The sequence below is a fragment of the Narcine bancroftii genome, chromosome 12 (assembly GCF_036971445.1).
Source record: "Narcine bancroftii isolate sNarBan1 chromosome 12, sNarBan1.hap1, whole genome shotgun sequence".
NCBI lineage: Eukaryota > Metazoa > Chordata > Chondrichthyes > Torpediniformes > Narcinidae > Narcine > Narcine bancroftii.
Window position 1 is genome coordinate 62,969,621 of NC_091480.1, and position 22,890 is coordinate 62,992,510.

The 22,890-nt window shown below is 42.2% G+C and overlaps 1 protein-coding gene across 6 annotated transcripts in view; it reads right to left on the reverse strand.

Annotated features, from left to right (window-relative positions):
• Nucleotides 1-16,330, reverse strand: part of LOC138747308 (signal transducer and activator of transcription 3.1-like) — a 91,463-nt gene extending 75,133 nt beyond the window's left edge. For 4 of the 6 annotated variants that reach the window (XM_069906408.1, XM_069906407.1, XM_069906406.1 and 1 more), the window contains exons 1-2: nt 16,178-16,330; nt 2,863-2,994 (exon numbers count right to left, since the gene is read on the reverse strand). In XM_069906408.1, coding sequence (XP_069762509.1) covers nt 2,863-2,993 — 131 coding nt within the window. In that variant the 5' untranslated portion in view covers nt 2,994; nt 16,178-16,330. Of the gene's footprint in view, nt 1-2,862; nt 2,998-16,177 lie in introns of all 6 variants that reach the window. The other 2 variants (XM_069906405.1, XM_069906409.1) reach the window with 2 other exon arrangements.
• Nucleotides 16,331-22,890: the final 6,560 nt, after the last annotated feature.

Genomic DNA, 22,890 nt, shown 5'->3' on the forward strand with positions numbered 1-22,890 from the left:
AAAGAACCCTACCATCCATAGAAACTACCCCTTGTGAAAGAGTCAGGTCCTGCAGGAGAGGCAAGGTGGTGTGAAGAAGGGAAACATTTATTTTTGAACATATTTAAGTTCAGGGAGAAAACAGAACAGTGATGGCAAACTCTGACTTTCTACATCTCTAAGCAATGTAATCACCTGGGTGTGTTTAAACCAATTATCAGTTTTAATCGGAAAGTCATAGGTTTCATACAAACCATGAATCATTTCTTTTTATCATGACTCTTATTTTAAAATACTTTTTGCTTATACGTCTCCCCAGATGATGAGCTCTACCTCTTGCCCCCAAGCTCCAATTAGTATCCCATATCTGACTGCTACCAGCACCATCTTAGATCACACATCTTACAGGTTTCCCTCTGCTCAATTCCTGATGGACCTGGGAAAATTGTAAAAGAAAACAAAACACTGAGAATTCCAGTGTTATGCGAGGTCAACATTTATTCTTGATGCCATTCTTCACAAATCCAGGCATAAAATATTACTCAGAATACATCTAGGCATCATCTTTTACTTTCAGTGGTTTCTGGCCTAAACAATTGCAAATATGGATGCAAACAAACATGTATACCATTGCCTTGGTCATGCTTTGAAAGGATTAGTGCCCAAGGCAAAGGAAAAGAAAAATACATCAATTCCAATGACCCTGGTGAATGAATCAACCTTCAGGAGGAGTATGTGAGCAGTCCGATTAGGAGGGGATTACTCAGCCCCTTCAAGCCTGCACCACCATTTACTAGAATCAAGACAACCTGATTGTAACCTCAACTCCACATTCCCGTCAATATTTTACACATCATTAGATAAGCAAGCAGCAATCTACATTAAGGGAGAGAAGTTTAGGGGAGTCATCAGGGTTAAGTACTTTTTTAGGAAGGGCCAAAGGGCCAGTACTGTATTGTTATATCTGCCTTGAAAATATTCAAAGAGTGCTGCCAGCATCCTTTGAGGAATAGAGTGTCCAAAAGTGTGAAACCTCAAGACTTAAACAGAAAATCCCTTACCTGTAGATGGTGACCCTTACTTCTAGATTCCCCACAAGAGAAAACATCACCCCACATCATTGGTTATTTTGCTATATAAAGGACACTGTTTGACCTGCTGAGTTCCTCCAGCATTGTGTTTTTACTTAAAACCACAGTGTCTGCAGACTTTTGTGTTTTATATCCACCGTCTCAATATCCCTCATGATCTGAGATGCTTCAATCAGGGACCCTCACTCTTCTAAACCCCAAATGTAGCCTATCCAATCTTTCTTCACAAGACAAACCACCCACTCCAGGTACCAGTAATCATGGAAGCATTTCTAACATGGCAACATCCTTAATGCTGTGCATGACACTCCAGATGTGATCTCAGCAATGCACTAAATAACTGAACCACAACCTGCCCCCCCTCAAATTTTTATTCAATCCTTCTCTACAATTCTGGTGAAGGCTAGAGAAAATTAAGAATCTCAATGGTGGGAGACTGAACAGCTCTGAGGTGCGGTAGATCTGGGTGTCCTCATGCAGAATTCACAAAAGTTGGCTTAAGTTCAGGTTTACTGTCACATGTACCAAGATGCAGAGAAAGAACATTAATATGGCCAAATCTGGAAAATGCAAATAGCACTGGTCCCTGTATCTCAAGATGGATGCAAACTAAAAATACATCAAAATGTTTACAACTGAGACCTGGAATGGTGAGTTGGTTTATAAGACAAGCTAGGCTTGCCTGCTCCAGCAGATAGAACCCTGAAATGAAAATTTTCCTACATATCCTGAGTGTCATTCTTCTGAGAGTTCTTCAAAGGGTAGTGGAAGCAGGATCATGAATATTTGTGACTCCTGATTAAAAAGGGATGGTTAAAATGGTTTATGGGTAGTTGGTAATGTTGGGCTAAGGTTACATTCAGATCAGCCATGAAGTTATTGGATGGTGGAGTAGGATTGAAGGGTTAAATTGTCTGAACCTGCTCATATCCTCTCCTGAAGCCTGGATTCAGTCACCAGGACCAAGTGACTTGTTTAATTAGACTAAAATAATTCTACATGACCAGTTTGAAATAAAAATGATACAGAATAGACTTGATACTTGTGGTGAGAGATCTATTCATAACTTGCAACTGTATTCTCGCATTCTCAAGGGAACTAGTAAAATTTAAATGACTAGCAATGATTTAACTTACAGGATACTGAATCCATTTTTCTATCTTGCCTACTGTTCTGTATCTCTGCAAGTCAGTCAATGGGACATGTAAATCATGTATTTTACTAGTCAGATCAAAGTGATCTTTCACAAGAGCATTATTACAAAGCTCACATGAACCCTTCGGTAAAAAGTCAGTTTATGCACTCAGTCAGGCACTTGTGACAAAGCAACAATTCACCTCAGTGAAAGAACTCCAACATGTGACATTCAGAATTAAGAGTACAATGTAGGTCTCTTAAAGTCAAAAGCACTGGAGAAACTCAGCAAGTCATGCAGTATCCATACTAAGTAAAAGAGTTACCCGACAAAAGGACTCAGGCCTGAAACATTGGTTTACCCTTTTACTTCCTGTGGATGCTAAGGTTCTCCAGCCAGTTTGTGTACTACACGCAACCCCAGCAACTGCAAACTTTCTTGTTTAAATCCATAGACAAGAGGTCCCTGTAGCATTTATGCTCGAGTCAGGTCAGAACCCAGGAAGATTTCCATAAGGAATGAAAGAGAATAAAAGCAACCTCCCATCTTTCCCATACTTCCACAAGGTGACAAGCACCCAAAACAGTGGCAGGTGAACTGGGAACACAGCACAATGTGTACTTCAATAGAAATGGTTTCTTTTACAACTTAACATACCAGTCCTGACTTTCAATCCAATGAGCAAGATATTCCCGAACATCCATGGGAAAGCTTTCATCCTGGTACAGAATGTCCAATTGCTCCAAGTACTTTGTATCCAATTGTTTTAGCTTCTCCCACTGACTCATACTGCTGGGAAAAAATATTTGCATTAACCAAGATTACGAACAGACGACATACACCATGGAGGCTGACAGCACGATTACAATGGCTTATACTTGGAAAAGGGTTGTGTTTATACTGGCCTGAACATGCATTACTGTTGCAATCAGTAGTAGCACCCAGCAAGCATTAGATACAAAAATAAATTGCTGCACTGCTCAAATCTACATCTCTCTCTCCCCAATCTGCACAATGATTTCTCATGATGCACTGGGTGTTACTTGCAACATAGTACTAACTATGGGCAGTGTTGTCCTCAACACTTGTGTAGACTGTCAATTGGACGGAGATTGCCCAACCCTAATTTTGCACAAGATCGTTTCAATGCATAGGTGGCTTTCCTTTTTAAATTTTGAGTGGATTTGTGGTGAAGGGTGGCACAGTTAGCACCCAACTAGGTTCGAATCCAGCACTGTCTGAAAGGAGTTTGTACATTCTCCCCGTGTCTGTGTGGGTTTCCACTAAATGTTCTGGTTTCTTCCCACCGTTCAAAACATACCAGGGGATGCAGGTCAATTGGGCGGCATAGGTTCATGGGCCAAAAGGGACCGTCACCGTTCTGCAAGTCTACATTTTAAAAAATTTAAAATTTGTATATATTTAAATTTAGGTCTCAGAAGTAAAACAATATTACCAGTATTGTTTACCAGTCTGGTAAATTGCTGCAATTCAAACTTATTCCACATTTTTTCCACTGAAAGGTGTATAGCTAACAGAGCTCTTTGAAGAGGAAATGGGGGTGGGGCTGCAACCACTCAGTTTGAAGGCAAAATCTCAGCATTTGCACCATTATTTATTTAAAAAGTACAAAATCACAACATTCCTGATTACATCTCAGCCAGCATTCAAACCTCATTATTGTATTGTCAATTATTCCACCAAAGGACTCAGCTAGAGTTTCAAGTGGTTATTATAGGTTAATATATCAAACCTGGCTACCATGTGTCCAATGGTTAAACAGCCCACTGACATTCACAAGAATGATGGCAACTTAAATAAAGTTCGAGCAAACAGCATCTTTGGAATACCAAAATCAAGCTGATAATACAGTAAGAACATGTGTAATAGTTAAATTTTGTGGATAAATTTTTAGGGTAAAGTTTAGGGGGTCGACTTTTACATGCATCACTATGTTTAACCACGGTAAGAACCTACATTGGGAGCTCAGATGGGTGGGCAGCCGGGGTCTAGGTGCAAGTCTGCGGTTGGGGCATTGGGAGCTTCATGGCCAAAAATAGGTGGGGGGAGGGTTGACTTTTACATGTGATAACTGGAAAAAAACTGTTATTTTTGCCAAAAATAAAGGGGGGGGGTTTACTTTTATATGCATACACACGGTAATGGCTATCCTCAAAAGCCCATAAGATAGCAAATACTTTGGAACCACTAGGGTGAAGTTGGGTAGGGAATTACAGGAAAAAAGGCAGCATCTCTTAGTTAAGGTGGTGGGGAACTTGGAGGTGGTGACATTTCTTTACATTCAACATTTTTATGCTTTTGTGCTGTCTAGTGTAGGGGTTTAAAGCAGTGCTATTGAATAAGCCCTCACAAAATGACACACTACACTAAGCTTACAGTAAGTAAACACCTAATGTGAGTATTGGGCATTTAGTCTTGAATATGTAGTTCAAAGTTCAGATTTATTGTCAGAATACATATATGATATCACACCACACACAACTTGGAGATTCTCTTTGCTGGCAAGGTAGAATTTCTACTTATTGGCAGTGCAAAAAAAACTATACACAAGAGATGCATTTACAAAAGAGAGAACTGCAAACAAAATGATTGTGAAATACAGAAAACAGATGTTCAATATGTGCAAAATAAAAGTCCTTAAATGAGGCCCTGATTGAGTTTGTCGTCCAGTCTGATGGTGGAGGGGGAGCAGCTGTTCCTGAACCTGCTGGTGCAAATCTTGTGGCCCCTACCACCTCCTTCCTGATGACAGCAGCAAGAAGAGAGTGTGCATGGGGTGCATCCTTGATTCCGCTCCGCATCTGTAGAAGTTAGCCAAATCTCATCAAACAGAAAGATGTCAAAGTTGCAAAGTAAGGGTTCAACCATTCTGAATACAAAAAAGGCTCTTCCACCAGAGAGGAATGAATCTTTGCAATTCACTGCTTAAAAAGGCAGTGGAAGCTGTGTCACTAAATAAATGCAAAACTGGGGTCAACAGATTTTTAGATATTTAATGAATGGACAGACATGGGGTACTGCAAAGTGCCACCGAATTTATGGGAAAAAAATCTGGCATAATCTTGTTGAATGGCAGATTAAACACAAAAGTTTTAATTGTTTCCATGTTCTTAAAAAGGAACATAGGAAAGTTTGCAAGTAAACTTCACTTGAGGAAGCAAACATTAATAAATCAGATTGAAAGAAATATAAAGATGATTTCACAACTGTTGTTACACGAGCTAGGAGAAGATGCCAAAAGATCACAGGGTGACATTAGATCTAGATCGACACATTCAATCTTAGCAACTATGAAATCAAACAAAGATGAACATTACCAGAATACATCAAAAGACAAAGGCATCACTAGGCCTTTTCACACCGCAGGTTCACGGGAAAAGGTCAGCCTAGAATTTTTAAATGGGTCCAGGGCCACAGCCCCAGGAAATTTTCCCTGACTATGGTGTGAAAAGGTAAATGGCCAAGCAGGGAAGCCTAATGATGTCTGCACTTGCGTGCTGCATCACATAGGCGATTAAAATGAAAAGATACATACCGCCTGACACAGCAGGCTGCTTCAGCTCATCGCAATAGCAGCACAATGTAGGATAAATGGCTGCCTCATTAACCATTATCCTTCACATCTGGATTTCCAGCTGCATGAAGGATTATGTGAAATGAAGTCAGCCATTCATCCTACAGGCGCTGCGACCTGCCTGGGCGGTGAGTGGGAAGAGGGAATTCACAGGAATTGCACCAGGACAAAGTAGGGTCACCGCTCACCTGCAGTGTGAAAACAGCTACTGTTGGACTGCTCATTAAAGCACAAGGGAACAACAAACCATCTTTGTAACACTTCAGAATCAGAATTTATTGTCATGAACAAGTCACAAAATTTGGTGTTTTGCGTCACAGAGCAAAAGTTCATATAAACCACTTTTACAACAATAATTTAAAAAATAACAAAATATTGCACTGTAGCGGCACTACAATTCCCAGGAGACATCAAACGGACCATGTGTCGTCAGTGCGTGATGGCGTCAGCACGAGTCAAGCATGTGATTCTGGCTTTTAAAAGGTTGCGCCGGTGAAGAGCAAATCCATTTGATTCACTTGAAAAATGCCGTGTGTTTATTTTGTCAAGTCCACTGTGATTCCAGTGGCCACAATTACTGATCCCGATGATTCTAAAAATGTTTTGTTTTTTGGACAAACATAGAATCTGCAGCCATTGCTGTGAAGCTACCACCTTTCTGAACAGCTGAGCCTGAACTGTGGTTCCAACAGGCTGAAGCACAATTTCATCTTTGCAAAGTCGAATTGGACACCACTTGTTATTCCCATCTTCTCAGTGCCCTGGACCAAGCCGTCGCTAAGACTGTCAGCGACTTCCTATGGGATCCACCACATACCAGCAAATATGACGCTTTAAAAGCACTTTTATTACATGTATATGGTATGTCCCGTAGGGAAAGGGCAGCCAAACTACTACATTTCAATGGGCTGGGAGACTGCGCCCCTTCAGAAATAATGGGAGAAATGCTGTTCTTGACAGCTGGCTAAAGGCCCAATATGTTATTCAAACAGCTTTTTTTTTTTTTTTTTTTAAAAAATACTAGACGATATTAGGCTCTTGTTATTCAAGTTTTCATTTGAAGACCCAAGAGCTGTAGCGGCATAGGCAAACATTCTATGGCAGGCTAAAAAGCACAGCAAAGAAAGACAAGCCTGCATAACCAAGCCATCTGATATTGACCCCGTGTCACACTTTAGCGCTCTTAGCACATCACTCCCTACAAGCAGGCAATGCCCCAAGACAAGCAAGCAGCCTGTGGACACCTCATCTTGCTGTTATTACCACAGGCATTGGGGAGTAAATGCCCACAAGTGCCTTTCACCCTGCCTGCTTGCAGGAAACACCCAGGCCAACCACTACCAAGGGCTGCAGTGGTTGGCAAGAAACCTGCAAGCCTACTCTATGTATAGGACCAGTTGTCTCAGCGAAAATTTCTGGTGGGTGGACATGGGTTCAGAAGTTGGTGACTTTCCACCCATCGGTCTTGACACACGTCATCTTACCCCCGACCTGCAACTACGAGCAGTTAATAGTTCCAACATTCCGAACTTTGGCAACAGGAAGATGAATGTCAAGTTCAAGAATCATCTCTACATTTGGTCATTTATTATAGCCATGAAAGACCCCAACAATGAAGACGCTGTATACATCCGGTACTGCACGGATGGCAGTCTCTTCAATCTGAGGCGCCTGCAAGCTCACACCAAGACACAAGAGAAACTTGTCCGTGAACTACTCTTTGCAGATGATGCCGCTTTAGTTGCCCATTCAGAGCCAGCTCTTCAGCGCTTGACGTCCTGCTTTGCGGAAACTGCCAAAATGTTTGGCCTGGAAGTCAGCCTGAAGAAAACTGAGGTCCTCCATCAGCCAGCTCCCCACCATGACTACCAGCCCCCCCACATCTCCATCGGGCACACAAAACTCAAAACGGTCAACCAGTTTACCTATCTCGGCTGCACCATTTCATCAGATGCAAGGATCGACAATGAGATAGACAACAGACTCGCCAAGGCAAATAGCGCCTTTGGAAGACTACACAAAAGAGTCTGGAAAAACAACCAACTGAAAAACCTCACAAAGATAAGCGTATACAGAGCCGTTGTCATACCCACACTCCTGTTCGGCTCCGAATCATGGGTCCTCTACCGGCACCACCTACGGCTCCTAGAACGCTTCCACCAGCGTTGTCTCCGCTCCATCCTCAACATCCATTGGAGCGCTTACACCCCTAACGTCGAAGTACTCGAGATGGCAGAGGTCGACAGCATCGAGTCCACGCTTATGAAGATCCAGCTGCGCTAGATGGGTCACGTCTCCAGAATGGAGGACCATCGCCTTCCCAAGATCGTATTATATGGCGAGCTCTCCACTGGCCACCGTGACAGAGGTGCACCAAAGAAAAGGTACAAGGACTGCCTAAAGAAATCTCTTGGTGCCTGCCACATTGACCACCGCCAGTGGGCTGATAACGCCTCAAACCGTGCATCTTGGCGCCTCACAGTTTGGCGGGCAGCAACCTCCTTTGAAGAAGACCGCAGAGCCCACCTCACTGACAAAAGGCAAAGGAGGAAAAACCCAACACCCAACCCCAACCAACCAATTTTCCCTTGCAACCGCTGCAATCGTGTCTGCCTGTCCCGCATCAGACTTGTCAGCCACAAACGAGCCTGCAGCTGACGTGGACTTTTTACCCCCTCCATAAATCTTCGTCCGCGAAGCCAAGCCAAAGAAAAGAAAGAAAAGTTTCCCGACCTTTGCTTGGTGCAGGTTTTCTTCAGGCTCATTCATTCCTCATCAACTTAAAAGGGCGACTATTTCTCTGGCAGACACCTATACCCCTGCTCTTCACCTTCAAACATTAGGTAAACCAGTAGATGAATTTTCCAAGTTGTTAGATTTCCCTGAGATTGCTACTCTACAATTTTCTGGCTCCACTGCAAAGCATGGTGTTACTCATCGCATTTGGATTAAGGGCCCGCCTATCCATGCTAAAGTGCACCGCTTGCCTTCAGAGAAGCTGCGTTTCGCTAAGGAAGAGTTTGCCAAGATGGAGGAACTAGACATAATTCACAAGTCCGACAGTCCCTCGGCATCTCCATTACATATGGTCCTGAAACACAATGGAGGTTGGCGACCTTGTGGAGATTACAGGCGGCTTAATGACACCACTATCCCAGATCATTATCTAATACCTCATATTCAGGATTTCTCAGCTAATTTGCATGGAGCAAAGCTCTTCTCCAAAATAGACTTGGTGCGCGGCTATCACCAAGTACCAGTAGAGCCAGAAGATATTCCAAAAACAGCAATAATTACCCTGTTTGGATTGTTTGAATTTTTACAAATGCCATTCGGATTGCCGCTCAATCATTTCAACAGGTGATGGATACCTTAGGACATGGTATGATCAATGTCTTCATTTACCTCAACAACATTTTAGTGGATAGTGGGACTAAGGAAGAACATTTGGAACATTTTTGTACATTTTTTTTTTTCCATTAGTCTTGGACTGACCATTAATCTGGACAAGAAATTATTGATTTCTTTGGGCATAGGATACTCAGGAAGGCACGACTCCACTGCCATCCAAAGTTGAGGCCATAACCAAGTACTCAAGGCCTGCTATGGTTAAAAGCCTGCATGAATTCTTGGGAATGGTAAATTTTTATCATCAGTTTCTTCTGGGAGCAGCTCATATCATGGAGTCCCTTTTCAATTTACTGTCTGGAAACACCAGAACCATTTATTGAACTGAAGAGGGAAAGAATGCCTTCTTGAAAACGAAAGATTTCCTGACTCAGGCCACTGTGCTCAGCTACCCAGTTTTAAATGCAGCCACTGCCCTTTCTACAGATACTTCCAGTATAGCCGTAGGAGGTGTACTTCATCAATATGTCAACGGGTAATAGAAACCATTAGCATTCTTCAGCCGCCATCGTCATGAAGCAGAGAAGAAATAGAGTTCTTTTTATAAGGAGCTTTTGGCCATTTACTTGTCTATTCAACACTTTTGGAGGGCAGAGATTTTACTATGTGTACAGACCACAAACCCCTAACATTTGCATTTCCAAGGACATAGAGCCCTAGTCAGCTCAACAACAATGGCAATTATCATTTTTCCAGAAAAGACAATGTAGTAGCTGATGCACTTTCACACTCTGCTCCACTCGAGGTTTCGACTGTAGATCAAGGTATTGACTACACAGCTTTAGCCGCAGCCCAAGAACATGATCATGAGACGAACGCTTATCGGACTGCAATCATGAACCTGCAATTGAAAGACATCTAGTTTGGAGTTGATGGAAAACTAGTCCTCTGTGATAATATCAACTGGACATCCATGCCCAGTAGTTCTGACATTATGGAAATGTTGAGTATTCGACTCTGTGCATGGTCTCTCACATCCATCAATTAGATCAGTTTCGGATAGGTTCATGTGGCATTCTTTGGCTTGGCTTCGCGGACGAAGATTTATGGAGGGGGTAAAAAGTCCACGTCAGCTGCAGGCTCGTTTGTGGCTGACAAGTCCGATGCGGGACAGGCAGACATGGTTGCAGCGGTTGCAGGGGAAAATTGGTTGGTTGGGGTTGGGTGTTGGGTTTTTCCTCCTTTGCTTTTTGTCAGTGAGGTGGGCTCTGCAGTCTTCTTCAAAGGAGGTTGCTGCCCGCCAAACTGTGAGGTGCCAAGATGCACAGTTTGAGGCGTTATCAGCCCACTGGCGGTGGTCAATGTGGCAGGCACCAAGAGATTTCTTTAGGCAGTCCTTGTACCTTTTCTTTGGTGCACCTCTGTCACGGTGGCCAGTGGAGAGCTCGCCATATAACACGATCTTGGTAAGGCGATGGTCCTCCATTCTGGAGACGTGACCCATCCAGCGCAGCTGGATCTTCAGCAGCGTGGACTCGATGCTGTCGACCTCTGCCATCTCGAGTACTTCGACGTTAGGGATGTGGCATAGTCTTAAAGAAATTACACAAATAGCAAGGTTCTGCATTGCCTGCCAAAAAACAAAGGTTCAGCGGCATACTAAGTCACCACTGCAGTCCTTCCCAGCAGTTACTTGGCGTTTTGCTCACATCTATGTGGACATCACTGGTCGACTTCCCATTTCAATAGGAAACCATTATCTTTTTATAGTAATAGACAGGTTTACGTGGTGGCCAGAGGTGATGCCCATGATAGATGCCACGACAGACACTTGTGCTTTGACCTTTCTCAGTTCATGGGTGTATCATTTTGGTTTACTAGTGCATATTACTTTGGATAGAGAAACCACAATTTACTTCCTCACTGTGGACGGCCTTGTCTCACTTGCTCGGTACAATGCCCATCATCCCCAGGCCAATGGAATCGTGGAAAGATTTTATCTTAAGTTAGCCTTGATGGCTCAGTTAGAGGGCCCAAAATGGGCTGATGAGCTGCCCTGGGTATTACTGGGCATTAGAACAACTCCAAAAGAGGGCCTCTAAGCTTCATCTGCAGAGCTTGTGTATGGCACACCATTGATGGTTCCAAGGGAGTTCATCCCCTATCAATCCAACTCCAGCAATGATCCTAAGGAACTGTTGAGCAGCCTAAGGGAGGCTGTAGGAAAAATGATCCCATACCATTGTCACAGAGAACACTTCTTTTGTGCCTGATGACCTCACAAACTGTGAATAATCTTCATCCGAAGGGGAACACTTGGTCAACCTTTACAGACGCCCTACAAAGGGCCTTATTAGGTACTCAGACAAACTAGGTTGACCTGCATTTTGGACATTGGAGGGAAGCCACAGTCTTTCACTATTGACAGTCCATCCCAGAGGTCGACAACCTAAAAGATAGACAAACCTTTCTTCCAGTTCGTGGGGGGGGGGGGGGGGCGGGGCAGCGTGTAGTAGCACTATGATGGCACTACAACTCCCAGGAGGTATCGAACTGGCCATGTGACATCAGTGCGCAATGACATCAGCGTGTGTCAAGCATGTGATTCTGGCTTTTAAAAGGTTGCGCGCGTGATGAAGAGTAAATCAATTTAAGTCGCTCTAGAAACGCCTTGTGTGGTTATTTCATTGTGTCCACTGTGATTCCAATGAAAAATAAGGCAGTGCTTGTGGTTCATTGATCATTCAGGAATCTGATGGCAGAGGGAAGAAGCTGTCCCTGTGCCACTGAGTGCTCATCTTCAGGCTCCCATACCTCTTCCCCAATGGTAGCAGAGTGAAGAGGGCCCGGCCTGGGTGGTGGGGGTCTTTGAGGATAGAGGCTGCTTTCTTGACACCACCTCATGTAGATGTCCTCGATGGAGTGAAGTCTGGTACCTGTGATGTCACAGATCGAGTTAACAACCCTCTGGAGTTTATTCTTGTCCTGAGAGTAGGCGACTCGGTACCAGGCAGTGATGCAACCAACCAGAAGACTTTCCACGGCCCACCTGTACAGGTTTTCGAGAGTCTTCGGTGATGTCCCGAACCTCCTCAAACTCCTCACAAAGTATAGCCACTGGCGAGCCTTCTTCGTGATTGCATTGACATGGAGGCTCCAGGACAGATCCTCAGAGATGTTAACACCCAGGAATTTGAAGTTCTTGACCCTCTCCACGACTGAGCCCTCGATGAGGACTGAGTCATGATCCCCTTTCCTGTAGCTCCTCAGTAGTTTGTGGTGTCAATGAAATATCATTCTAAATGTTTAATCACCCACACCATCCCAGTTACAAGAACAAGATTTTGCTCAGCTAATCTTTCTCCTTCCTTTTCTAGCCAGACTCATAACTGGGCTAGCTGCCAAAACTCAGCCTTTTCTGAAGAAGGCACTCTTGGATAAGGCACTGGCAGACAGAACTAAAATTCAGCTCAAGTTAGCACAAAGGGAGAAAAAAAAAACTTGCAAATATAAAAAAATAGATATTGCAAAAACTTCTATTGTCCCAGTCACTGAAGAGATATCATGTGGTTTTCTTGAGTTATTAGTATTGGTGACACTGCCCATTCAGAGCCAGCTCTTCAGCGCTTGACGTCCTGTTTTGCGGAAACTGCCAAAATGTTTGGCCTGGAAGTCTGCCTGAAGAAAACTCAGGTCCTCCATCAGCCAGCCCCCCCACATCTCCATTGGGCACACAAAACTCAAAACGGTCAACCAGTTTACCTATCTCGGCTGCACCATTTCATCAGATGCAAGGATCGACAACGAGATAGACAAGAGACTCACCAAGGCAAATAGCGCCTTTGGAAGACTACACAAAAGAGTCTGGAAAAACAACCAACTGAAAAACCTCACAAAGATGAGCATATACAGAGCCGTTGTCATACCCACACTCCTGTTCGGCTCCGAATCATGGGTCCTCTACCGGCATCACCTACGGCTCCTAGAACGCTTCCACCAGCGTTGTCTCCGCTCCATCCTCAACATCCATTGGAGCGCTTTCATCCCTAACGTCGAAGTACTCGAGATGGCAGAGGTCGACAGCATCGAGTCCACGCTGCTGAAGATCCAGCTGCGCTGGGTGGGTCACGTCTCCAGAATGGAGGACCATCGCCTTCCCAAGATAGTGTTATATGGCGAGCTCTCCACTGTCCACCGTGACAGAGGTGCACCAAAGAAAAGGTACAAGGACTGCCTAAAGAAATCTCTTGGTGCCTGCCACATTGACCACTGCCAGTGGGCTGATATCGCCTCAAACCGTGCATCTTGGTGCCTCACAGTTCGGCGGGCAGCAACCTCCCTTGAAGAAGACCGCAGAGCCCACCTCACTGACAAAAGGCAAAGGAGGAAAAACCCAACACCCAACCCCAACCAACCAATTTTCCCCTGCAACCGCTGCAACCGTGTCTGCCTGTCCCGCATCGGACTTGTCAGCCACAAACGAGCCTGCAGCTGACGTGGACATTTACCCCCTCCATAAATCTTCGTCCGCGAAGCCAAGCCAAAGAGAAAGTATTGGTGACAAAGATGTGCATGAATTGGTTTTCTTGAAGAATGATGATAATTTTGATGAGATCATTGCAAGAATCTTGGCCGCACTGACATGACAACAATGCTGAGAGCGCATCTCGATAAACAACTTACACAGCACAATATGAATGGGGAGTATTTTGGCGGCACAGGTTCGTGGGCCAAAAAGGTCTGTGGGTCTAAATTTAAACTAAAAGGGGAAATACATATACAAAGGAGGAAAAGAAGCTGGTGGAGAAATCTAGAATTTAAGGGGTACAGGACGGAAAGCACGAGAGGGGAGACAGGTAGTGTGAAGGAAGGGCCACTAGGAAAAGGTGTGGGAGAAAAATAGTGACAAGGCAAAAAATAAAGGGCAGGAGAAGGCAGAGATGGAAGCAGTGGAACCAGAACAATTAGAGAAAAAAAATTCAATGCTTATCCAGCGAACATTGAGAATCTTAAACTTTTTTGTATTCTCATTCATACCCAGTCCAATACCTCAATTTGGAGATTCATTCCATGGGCTACAGCTCGAAACGTTGACTAACCAGTTCAGCCTGACCTGTTGAATTCACTCCCAAATTACAGTATATCCAAATTAACCTACAATTCCTATAGGTTTCTTTTCAGAGGGTGGGAGGAAACTGGAGCAACCAGGCAAAATTCACACAGACGCAGGGAGAACATACAAACCCCTTACAAGACAGTGGCCGGATTCGAACCCTGTCACTGGTGATGTGTACCCAATTTTTGTGGCAAGAAAGAGGTCGAATTTTACACAATATTAACAATTGCACGAGTAGAAAGGGTCATTACCCATAGCGCAATTTTATTTTGAAAAGAGAGCTGGAAGCGTGCAAAATTCTAAGAGTGATGCAAGTACCCTGACACCAGGCATTCAGGAATCACCAGTCAAGAAGAAAGTTAGTGTTTATTTTGACAGAATCAGTGTGGGACAGCTCAACGCTCCTGCCCGAGACAGAGGGCACTTGCCGGTCAGTCAGGGTCAGGGCAGGAGGGTGGGGATGGGGAAGTGCATTGGCCACCTGAGCGCTGGCAGACACTGGAGGTGGGGGGAACTCCAACATTAGGGAGGCATTGCTAGCGAGGAGGTTAGCGCAATGCTGTCACAGCGCCAGCAATCAGGACCGGGGTTCAAATCCCGCGCTGTCTGCAAGGTGTGTATGTTATATATATAGAATTTAGGTTAAAATGGCTTAAGTTAAAATGTGATGATTAATCATAAAAGGGGAAGCCAGAATAGACAGGGAGCTTACCATAAAAGTTCAGCTGGACAATGTTATAACAAACAGAGATCTTTCATGGTCACAAAGAGACATGTAGGAGCCAAAGATTGATAAAAGAGTGAAAAACAGAATTTAGTGTGTGCAGAGTTCGTAGTGTACTTGACTAACATGATAATTACAAATGCAAGTGTACTTAGAATGATTTTGCAAAAACTAACCAATTAAAACAGTGTTAAAGAGGAGGGGAAGGACAAGCAAAAAAGGTATAAAAATCAATGCACTGTATGTATCGGGGCTTAACTGGTGAGAAACCAGTTGAGTCCAACTCTGCAGACTTGTAAATAAAGCTTGTCGTGTCATCAGTTTTAAAGAGACTCATGTGTGAGAAGTTTTATTTCTGACAGTGTACACGCTCTCAGCATGTCTGTGTGGGTTTTCCCGGGGGCTCCGGTTTCTTCCCACCCTTCAAAATGCACCGGGGTTGTAGGTCAATTGGGTGCAATTGGATGCCACTGGCTTGTGGAGCAAAAGGGCCTGTTACCGTGGTACATGTCTCCATTTTTAAAAATAAAATTTATTGACACAAAAATAGGGTGCTTTTGTGTCATTACGATACCATACGCTAAAGAGCAGTTGGTGTAACACGCCATTCCAGCAGCAGCAATCGGGACCTGGGTTCGAAACTGACGCTGCCTGCAAGGAGTTTGCACATTCTCCCCGCGTCTGCGTGGGTTTCCTCCCACCTCTTAAAACAAGTATACAGGGTGTGAAGACTAATTAGCAAATTTGGGCAGCACAGGCTCTTGGGCCAGAAGGGCCTGTTACCGAGCTGGGATAACAACACAATGCCGGAGAAACTCGGCAGGTCAAACAGGGCATTTCATATAGCACAGACAAAGATGCAAATCCAAAGGTATGTATATCATGAACCTCGATGAGGAGGGGGGGTGTCTGGACCAAAACATTAGTCATACATCTTTATCTTTGCTACATAAAGAAGCCTGTTTGGCCAGCTGAGTTTCTCCAGCCTCCTGTTTTCACTTCAACCAGTGTCTGCAGACTATCACCATTCATGTCTCAATTTAAAATTTCAATTCAAAGTCATTCCCATCACCCAGGGATACCCCCCGCCCGAGTCTTTAACAAGCTCCATTGATTGACTACACATATACATGTCTAGTAACAAACAGATTGCACATTTAGGAAAAAAAACCTTGCATTATTAACTTACCCGAGCTTCTTCGTTGAAAGCTAAAATAATGTAAAAGTTGATGCAGATATTTATTTTAATGGTGCCGCTTCCGCAAGGAAACTATCATTAGTCAAAAATAAGCTTTTTTTAAAAAGCGACACACGCCCCAAAACACCCACATCCAGCTCTTCCAACAATTTAACACCCCTCCCCAGGCTCCAACTGCCAAACTTAACCCAACCCTGCCCCAGTATTTGCCGTTGTCATCGCTATTCCTGTCGGCTGTTGGTTTCCGCTTACATCCATCATCCCGTTCTCGGCCCGCCTTCTCCAGGCGCCCGCTCTCTGATTGGTCCTCTCGCTCATGGGGGTGAGCGCGCGGCGGGAGGGAAGGCTCTCTGGGAGAACGGCAACCTTCGCGAAGCTCGAGCTCAGGCAGCTGATTTCGAAGAAATTACGTCAGACGCAAAGCTGGGGCATGTGATGTAACGAGGATGCGCTATCACGCACTGGAGTCCGTCAGCTGAACCTATCCTCGATTTAAAGCGATAAATTGGGATCAAGTCAAAAGTAAAACACTAAAGTCTGCAGATACAGTGATTAAAGTAAAAACACTCGGCTGGAAAAATTCAGCTGGTCAAACAGTGTCCTTTACATACAAAGATAAATAACCAGCATTTCAGGCTTGAGCCCTTCATCAAGGGATGGACAAACTGTTGACAGGTGCATTTTTGTTCTGGTGCCTGCCGACATTTTCCCAGCCCAAAACATTGACTGTATATCTTTATCTGTGCTAAATAAAGGACACGGAGTTTCTCCAGCCTTGTGTTTTTACAGGGGCAAGTTTATTATCATCTGATTGAACAGGTACAACCCGATGAAACAGCGTTCTCCGGTTCTCGGTACAAAACACGCAGGCACACAACTAGACTAGGCTCCGATAACTCAGTGATTAGAGCACTGGTTTTGTAAACCAGGAGTCGCTAGTTCATACCTCGCTGTAGGCCTCATTTCTGTGAGGGGCTCTGGACAAAGTGGTGACTCTCTGCCTTACAGTAGAAAAAGTTAAAGTATGTATGTCATATATAAAGTCATGCATGTTACATTCGAAATGTAGTGTTATGCGACAATAATGGAACCTTTACCTTTTACATAACATACATACAGTCAAACAATACACATGCAGGACAAGTATTCATATGTACGAATAAATAACGGGCCCTTTACTGCAACTCTTCCATGCCAGCCAAGTTGCCCATGTCCCTCTAAAAACCTCCTGTTCATGTACTTGCCCAAATGTCTTAAATTTTGTAATTTTATCTGCCTCTCTGTCTTCCTCTGGCAACTTGTTTCACGTACCTACTAGACTGAAACATGAACGTCTGCAGACACTGTGATTGTAGTAAAAATTTGAAAATGCTAGGGGAACTCAGCCGGTCCCAAAGCGTCCATAGCAGGTAAAGATATAAATCTGACATTTTGTGCCTGAGCCCTTCTGTGTTTTCACATACCTGCTACCCATTTGAGGAAAACTCACCTCTCAGGTCCATTTTAAGTCTTTTCCCTCTCATCTTAATCGTTTAGGACCCCTACTATTCCACACGCAGCATCTTCCAGCTGCTCCTGTCGGGAAGTATCAGAGACAGAACCACCAGGCTGAGAAACAGCTTCTTCTCACCAGTAGTGAGAATGCTGAATGACTGATGAACTGCTCACACTAACCATCTGAGAGTCTATTTATTAAACAATATTTATTTATTTTCTTTCCTTTCTTTTTAAAATATTTTGAGTGATATTTTTTACAATAAAAAAACTTGAACAATACTATTATGAAGTGTGCTATAAGGCCAGAAAAAAAGTTATGAAAATTATCATAAGTACAAGTTCCAAAGCACAATCATAATAATAAAATAGAACAAAACAAAAGAAAAAAATATATATAAAATTTCAAATCCCCTTCCCCTAAACAAGATTGAAGATTAACATTCATAAATCCAAGTGGCACAGTCTTAGAAATGGACCACACAATGCCAAGATTTCAGATTAACACTAAATCTTAAGGTTATGGTAGTTGTCCATGAACAAACCCCATATCATTTGGAATTTAATATTTGAATCATTGATTGCATATCTAATTTTTTCCAAGTTTAAACAAGATGTAATATCTCTTAGCACTGTGCAACTGTAGGTGGAGTATTATTTTTCCATTTAATCAAAATTGCATGTCTGGCCATCAACGAAGTAAAAGATGTGGAGGAGTCACGTGATGAAGTAGTGGCCGGTTGGGGAACTCCAGCCCTCTCCAGAAAAGTAAAAAAAAGACAGTGAAAAAACAAAGGCACAAACACAAAAACCAAAATAAAGTGAAGTAAAGGTGTGGAGAAAATGGCAGCGAAGAAAGAAAAGCCAAAAGCAACGGGAAGAAGAGAAGAAGAAAAGACATCGGAAGAAGAAGGTGAAGGCCTTACCTGTACGAGGAGCCTGCCGTGGAGAGAGAAGCCCACTCCCTAAAGTCAGTCAAAGCCCCGAACTCGGGACTACAAAAATGGCTCATGGAGCCAAATAAAAGTGCGCAACCGCGCATGCGCGAGGAGTCGCGCATGCGCGATGCACAAGACAAAAATAATACTGACGGGAAGGGGGACCAGCTGAGGAGTCGATCTCCACAGCTGAAATTGACAACCACAACAAAGCAGCAAGAGGAAAACATAGAAAATAACGAGAACAAGAAAGAAGAGAGTAAAAAGAAATCAAAGAAACAACAGATGACCAACCCAGAGGAAGAAGACCAGCATCAAGACACTTCTAGTAAAAATAAGAAGACCAAAAATACCCAACAAAATAAAACAAACAAACCAACAAGAAAACCAGAAGAGACAGAGGTAAAGGACACAGATCCTGGAGTGGACTCAGAAGAAGAAGAGGAAGAACACAGAGAAATGGAAGAAGAAGGGAAGGGCAAGTACATGGATATAGTTTTTTTAAAGAATATATGGAATCAATAAAAGAATGGCAATCACAAGAATTCAGTGAAATAAAAAGAAGAGTAAAAAGTACAGAAGAAAAAATGAATAGATTAGAGATGATTATGACAGAAATAGGAAAAAGAGTGGACAAGGTGGAAGAACGAGAAACAGCCATAGAAATGGAAGTAGATGACTTAAAAAAGAAATTAGAAGAATCTGATAAAAAAGTTAAAGAGACACAAGAGCTGTTAGCTCAGAAGATAGATATAATGGAAAATTATAATAGAAGAAACAATATAAAGATAGTGGGCCTTAAGGAAGATGAAGAAGGCAAGAATATGAGAGAATTTATAAAAGAATGGATCCCCAGGGTCCTAGGAAGACCAGAATTACAGGAAGAAATGGAAATAGAAAGGGCACACAGAACTTTAGCCCCTAGACCACAACCACAACAAAAACCAAGATCCATTCTAATAAAATTCCTAAGATATACAACAAGAGAAAATATATTGGAGAAAGCAATGAGGAAAATAAGAGAAGACAAAAAACCACTGGAATACAAAGGTCAAAAATTTTTTTCTATCCAGATATAAGTTTTGAACTCCTGAAGAAGAGGAAGGAGTTTCTTTCTTTCTTTTTCAATCTTTTTATTATTATTATAATTTATAAACACATACAGTTCAAAGAGATATAAAAAAAATACATAGTAAGTAATGAATTAATACAGAGATATTAAACAATAATATTACAGAATAAAAATATATCATAAAAAAATTTTTTGATCAGTTTAGGGTGTGAACTATCTCTAAAAAAAAGATATAATTAATAACAATATATGAAAAAAGAGAGAAAAAAAACCCCAAAAAAGAAGAAAAAACAAATCTGAATTAAAAAAACTTTTAAAAAAAACTTTAAAAAAAAACCTACAGATATAGCTAAACCACGCCGATCACTCCGATCTCATCTTGCAGCCCAATTATCATACATAATCATAGAAAGAAAACAGAGCCAGATCAACTCACCACAAATGAAAATATTGAATAAATGGTCGCCAGGTTAACTCAAACTTAGAAGGGGATTCATAGACAGAGTTTCTAATTTTCTCTAAATTTAAACATAGTATAGTTTGGGTAAACCATTGGAAAACAATGGGAGGATTTACCTCTTTCCAATTTAATAGTATAGATCTTCTAGCCATTAGTGTAAGAAAAGCAATCATACGATCCGCAGGAAGAGATAAATAAGTCAAATCTATCATAGGTAATCCAAAAATTGCAGTAATGGGATGTGGTTGTAAATCAATATTCAAAACAGTAGATATAATGGAAAAAATTTCCTTCCAATAATTCTGTAAAGAGGGACAGGACCAAAACATATGTGTAAGGGAAGCTATTTCCAATTGACATTTATCACATATAGGATCGATATGAGAATAAAAGCGATGGAGTTTATCTTTAGACAATATGAGCTCTATGAACAACTTTAAACTGTATTAGTGAATGTTTTGCACATAGAGAAGAAGAGTTTACCAGTCGCAGAATTTTATTCCAATTTTCATTGGAAATATGAAGGTTGAGTTCTCTTTCCCAATCATTTTTAAACTTTCCAAAAGTCCCAGAATTTATTTTTGTAATTATATTATATAATTTAGATATCACACCTTTTGGAGGGAATTTTGAATATAGTATATCCTCTAAAACAGTCGTAGTCTCCCGATTGGGAATGGAAGGAGTTTAATACAGCAAAAACGATCCTATGGAAAAAAGGATATAAATTTATGCTAAAGTACCCAGTGGTACTTAAAATAGTTATTCCAGGGCAGCAAAACAGACTATTCTTGGATCCGGAGGAAGCACGAAAATTTGCAGAATGAAGTAAAAGATAAAACGTGTAATTTTCTCGGAATGTTCCAAAAAGAGCAATTTAAAATTGGAACCTAGCCCTTTAATTAATTTTTATACATGTATAGTACCCTCCATAATGTTTGGGACAAACACTTTTTTCCTTTATTTGCCATTGTGCTCCATAGTTTTAAATTTGTAATCAAACAATTCACATGTGATTAAAGTGCACATTCCAGATTTTATTCAAGGTTATTTGTGTACATTTTGGTTTGACCATGTAGAAATGACAGCACTTTTTATACATAGTCCCCTCATTTCAGGGCACCATAATATTTGGGACATTTGGCTTCACAGGTGTTTGTGAGTACTCAGTTACTTCATTGGTGCAGGTATAAGAGAGCAAGGCTTCTAAGCTTCACCTTTGGAGTCTGTCATTGCCATTTTTCAAAGAAGCTATTATGAGACTGGAAAACAAGAATAAAACAGTAAGAGACCTTGCCCAAACCTTAGGATGACCAAAATCAACAGTTTGGAACATCATTAAGAAGAAATACTCATGGAGGAGTCACGTGATGGAGTAGTGGCCGGACGGTGAACTCCAGCCCTCTCCAGAAAAGTCGGGAAAAACAAAGGAAAACACAAAGGCACAGAAATAAAAGTTACAGAAAAGTGAGTATAAAGGTGGAAAGAAGATGGCGACAAAAAAAGAAAAATCGAAAGCAACGGTAAGAAGAGAGGAAGAGAAGACAAAGGAGGAAAAAGGTGAAGGCCTTACCTGTCCGAAGAGGCCCGCTGCGGAGAGAGAAACCCGCTCCCTCAGGTCGGTAAATAATGGACTACAAAAATGGCTCGCAGAGCCGAGTAAAAGTGCGCAACCGCGCATGCGCGAAGTATCGCGCATGCGCGATGCGAATGAAAAAAAACACACCGACGGGAGGGGGGACCAGCTGGGGAGTCGATCTCCACAGCCGGCAACAACAGCTGCAGAACACCTGCAGCAAGAAGAGACCACAGAAGACAATAGAAACAAGAAAGAAGAGGAGGAAAGGGCACCAAAGAAACAATAGATGGTCAACCCAGAGGAAGAGGAAGAGTACAGGGAAATAGAAGAAGAAAAGAAAGGCAAGGTAAAGGATATACTTGCTCTTATTAAAGGATACATGGAGTCATTTAAAGAATGGCAAACACAGGAATTTAAGGATTTAAGAAAAAGAATAAACAACACAGAAGAGAAAATAAATAAAATGGAGATGACCTTAACAGAAATGGGAAAGAAAATGGACAAGATGGAAGAGCGGGCAGTAGCAGCAGAAATGGAGGTAGAAGACTTAAAAAAGAAATTGGAGAAATCTAATAAAAAAACTAAAGAGACACAAGAACTACTAGCTCAAAAAATAGATACAATGGAAAACCATAACAGAAGAAATAACATAAAGATAGTGGGCCTTAAGGAAGATGAAGAAGGCAAGAATATGAGGGAGTTTATAAAAGAGTGGATCCCTAAGACCCTAGGATGTCCAGAACTACAGCAAGAATTGGAAATAGAAAGGGCACATAGAGTATTGGCCTCTAAACCACAACCACAACAAAAACCAAGATCTATTGTAGTAAAATTCCTAAGATATACTACAAGAGAAAAGGTACTGGAGAAGACAATGGAAAAAGTAAGAGAGGGCAACAAACCACTGGAGTATAAAGGGCAAAAAATCTTCATTTATCCAGATATAAGTTTTGAACTCCTAAAGAAGAGAAAAGAGTTCAATACAGCAAAGGCGATTTTATGGAAGAAAGGGTATAAATTTATACTAAAGCATCCAGCGGTATTGAAAATATTTATTCCAGGACAACAAAACAGACTATTCTCGGATCCAGAAGAAGCACGAAAATTTGCAGAACAATTACAAAAATAGACTGAGGGAGGAAGACGGGTAATGAGAGTTAA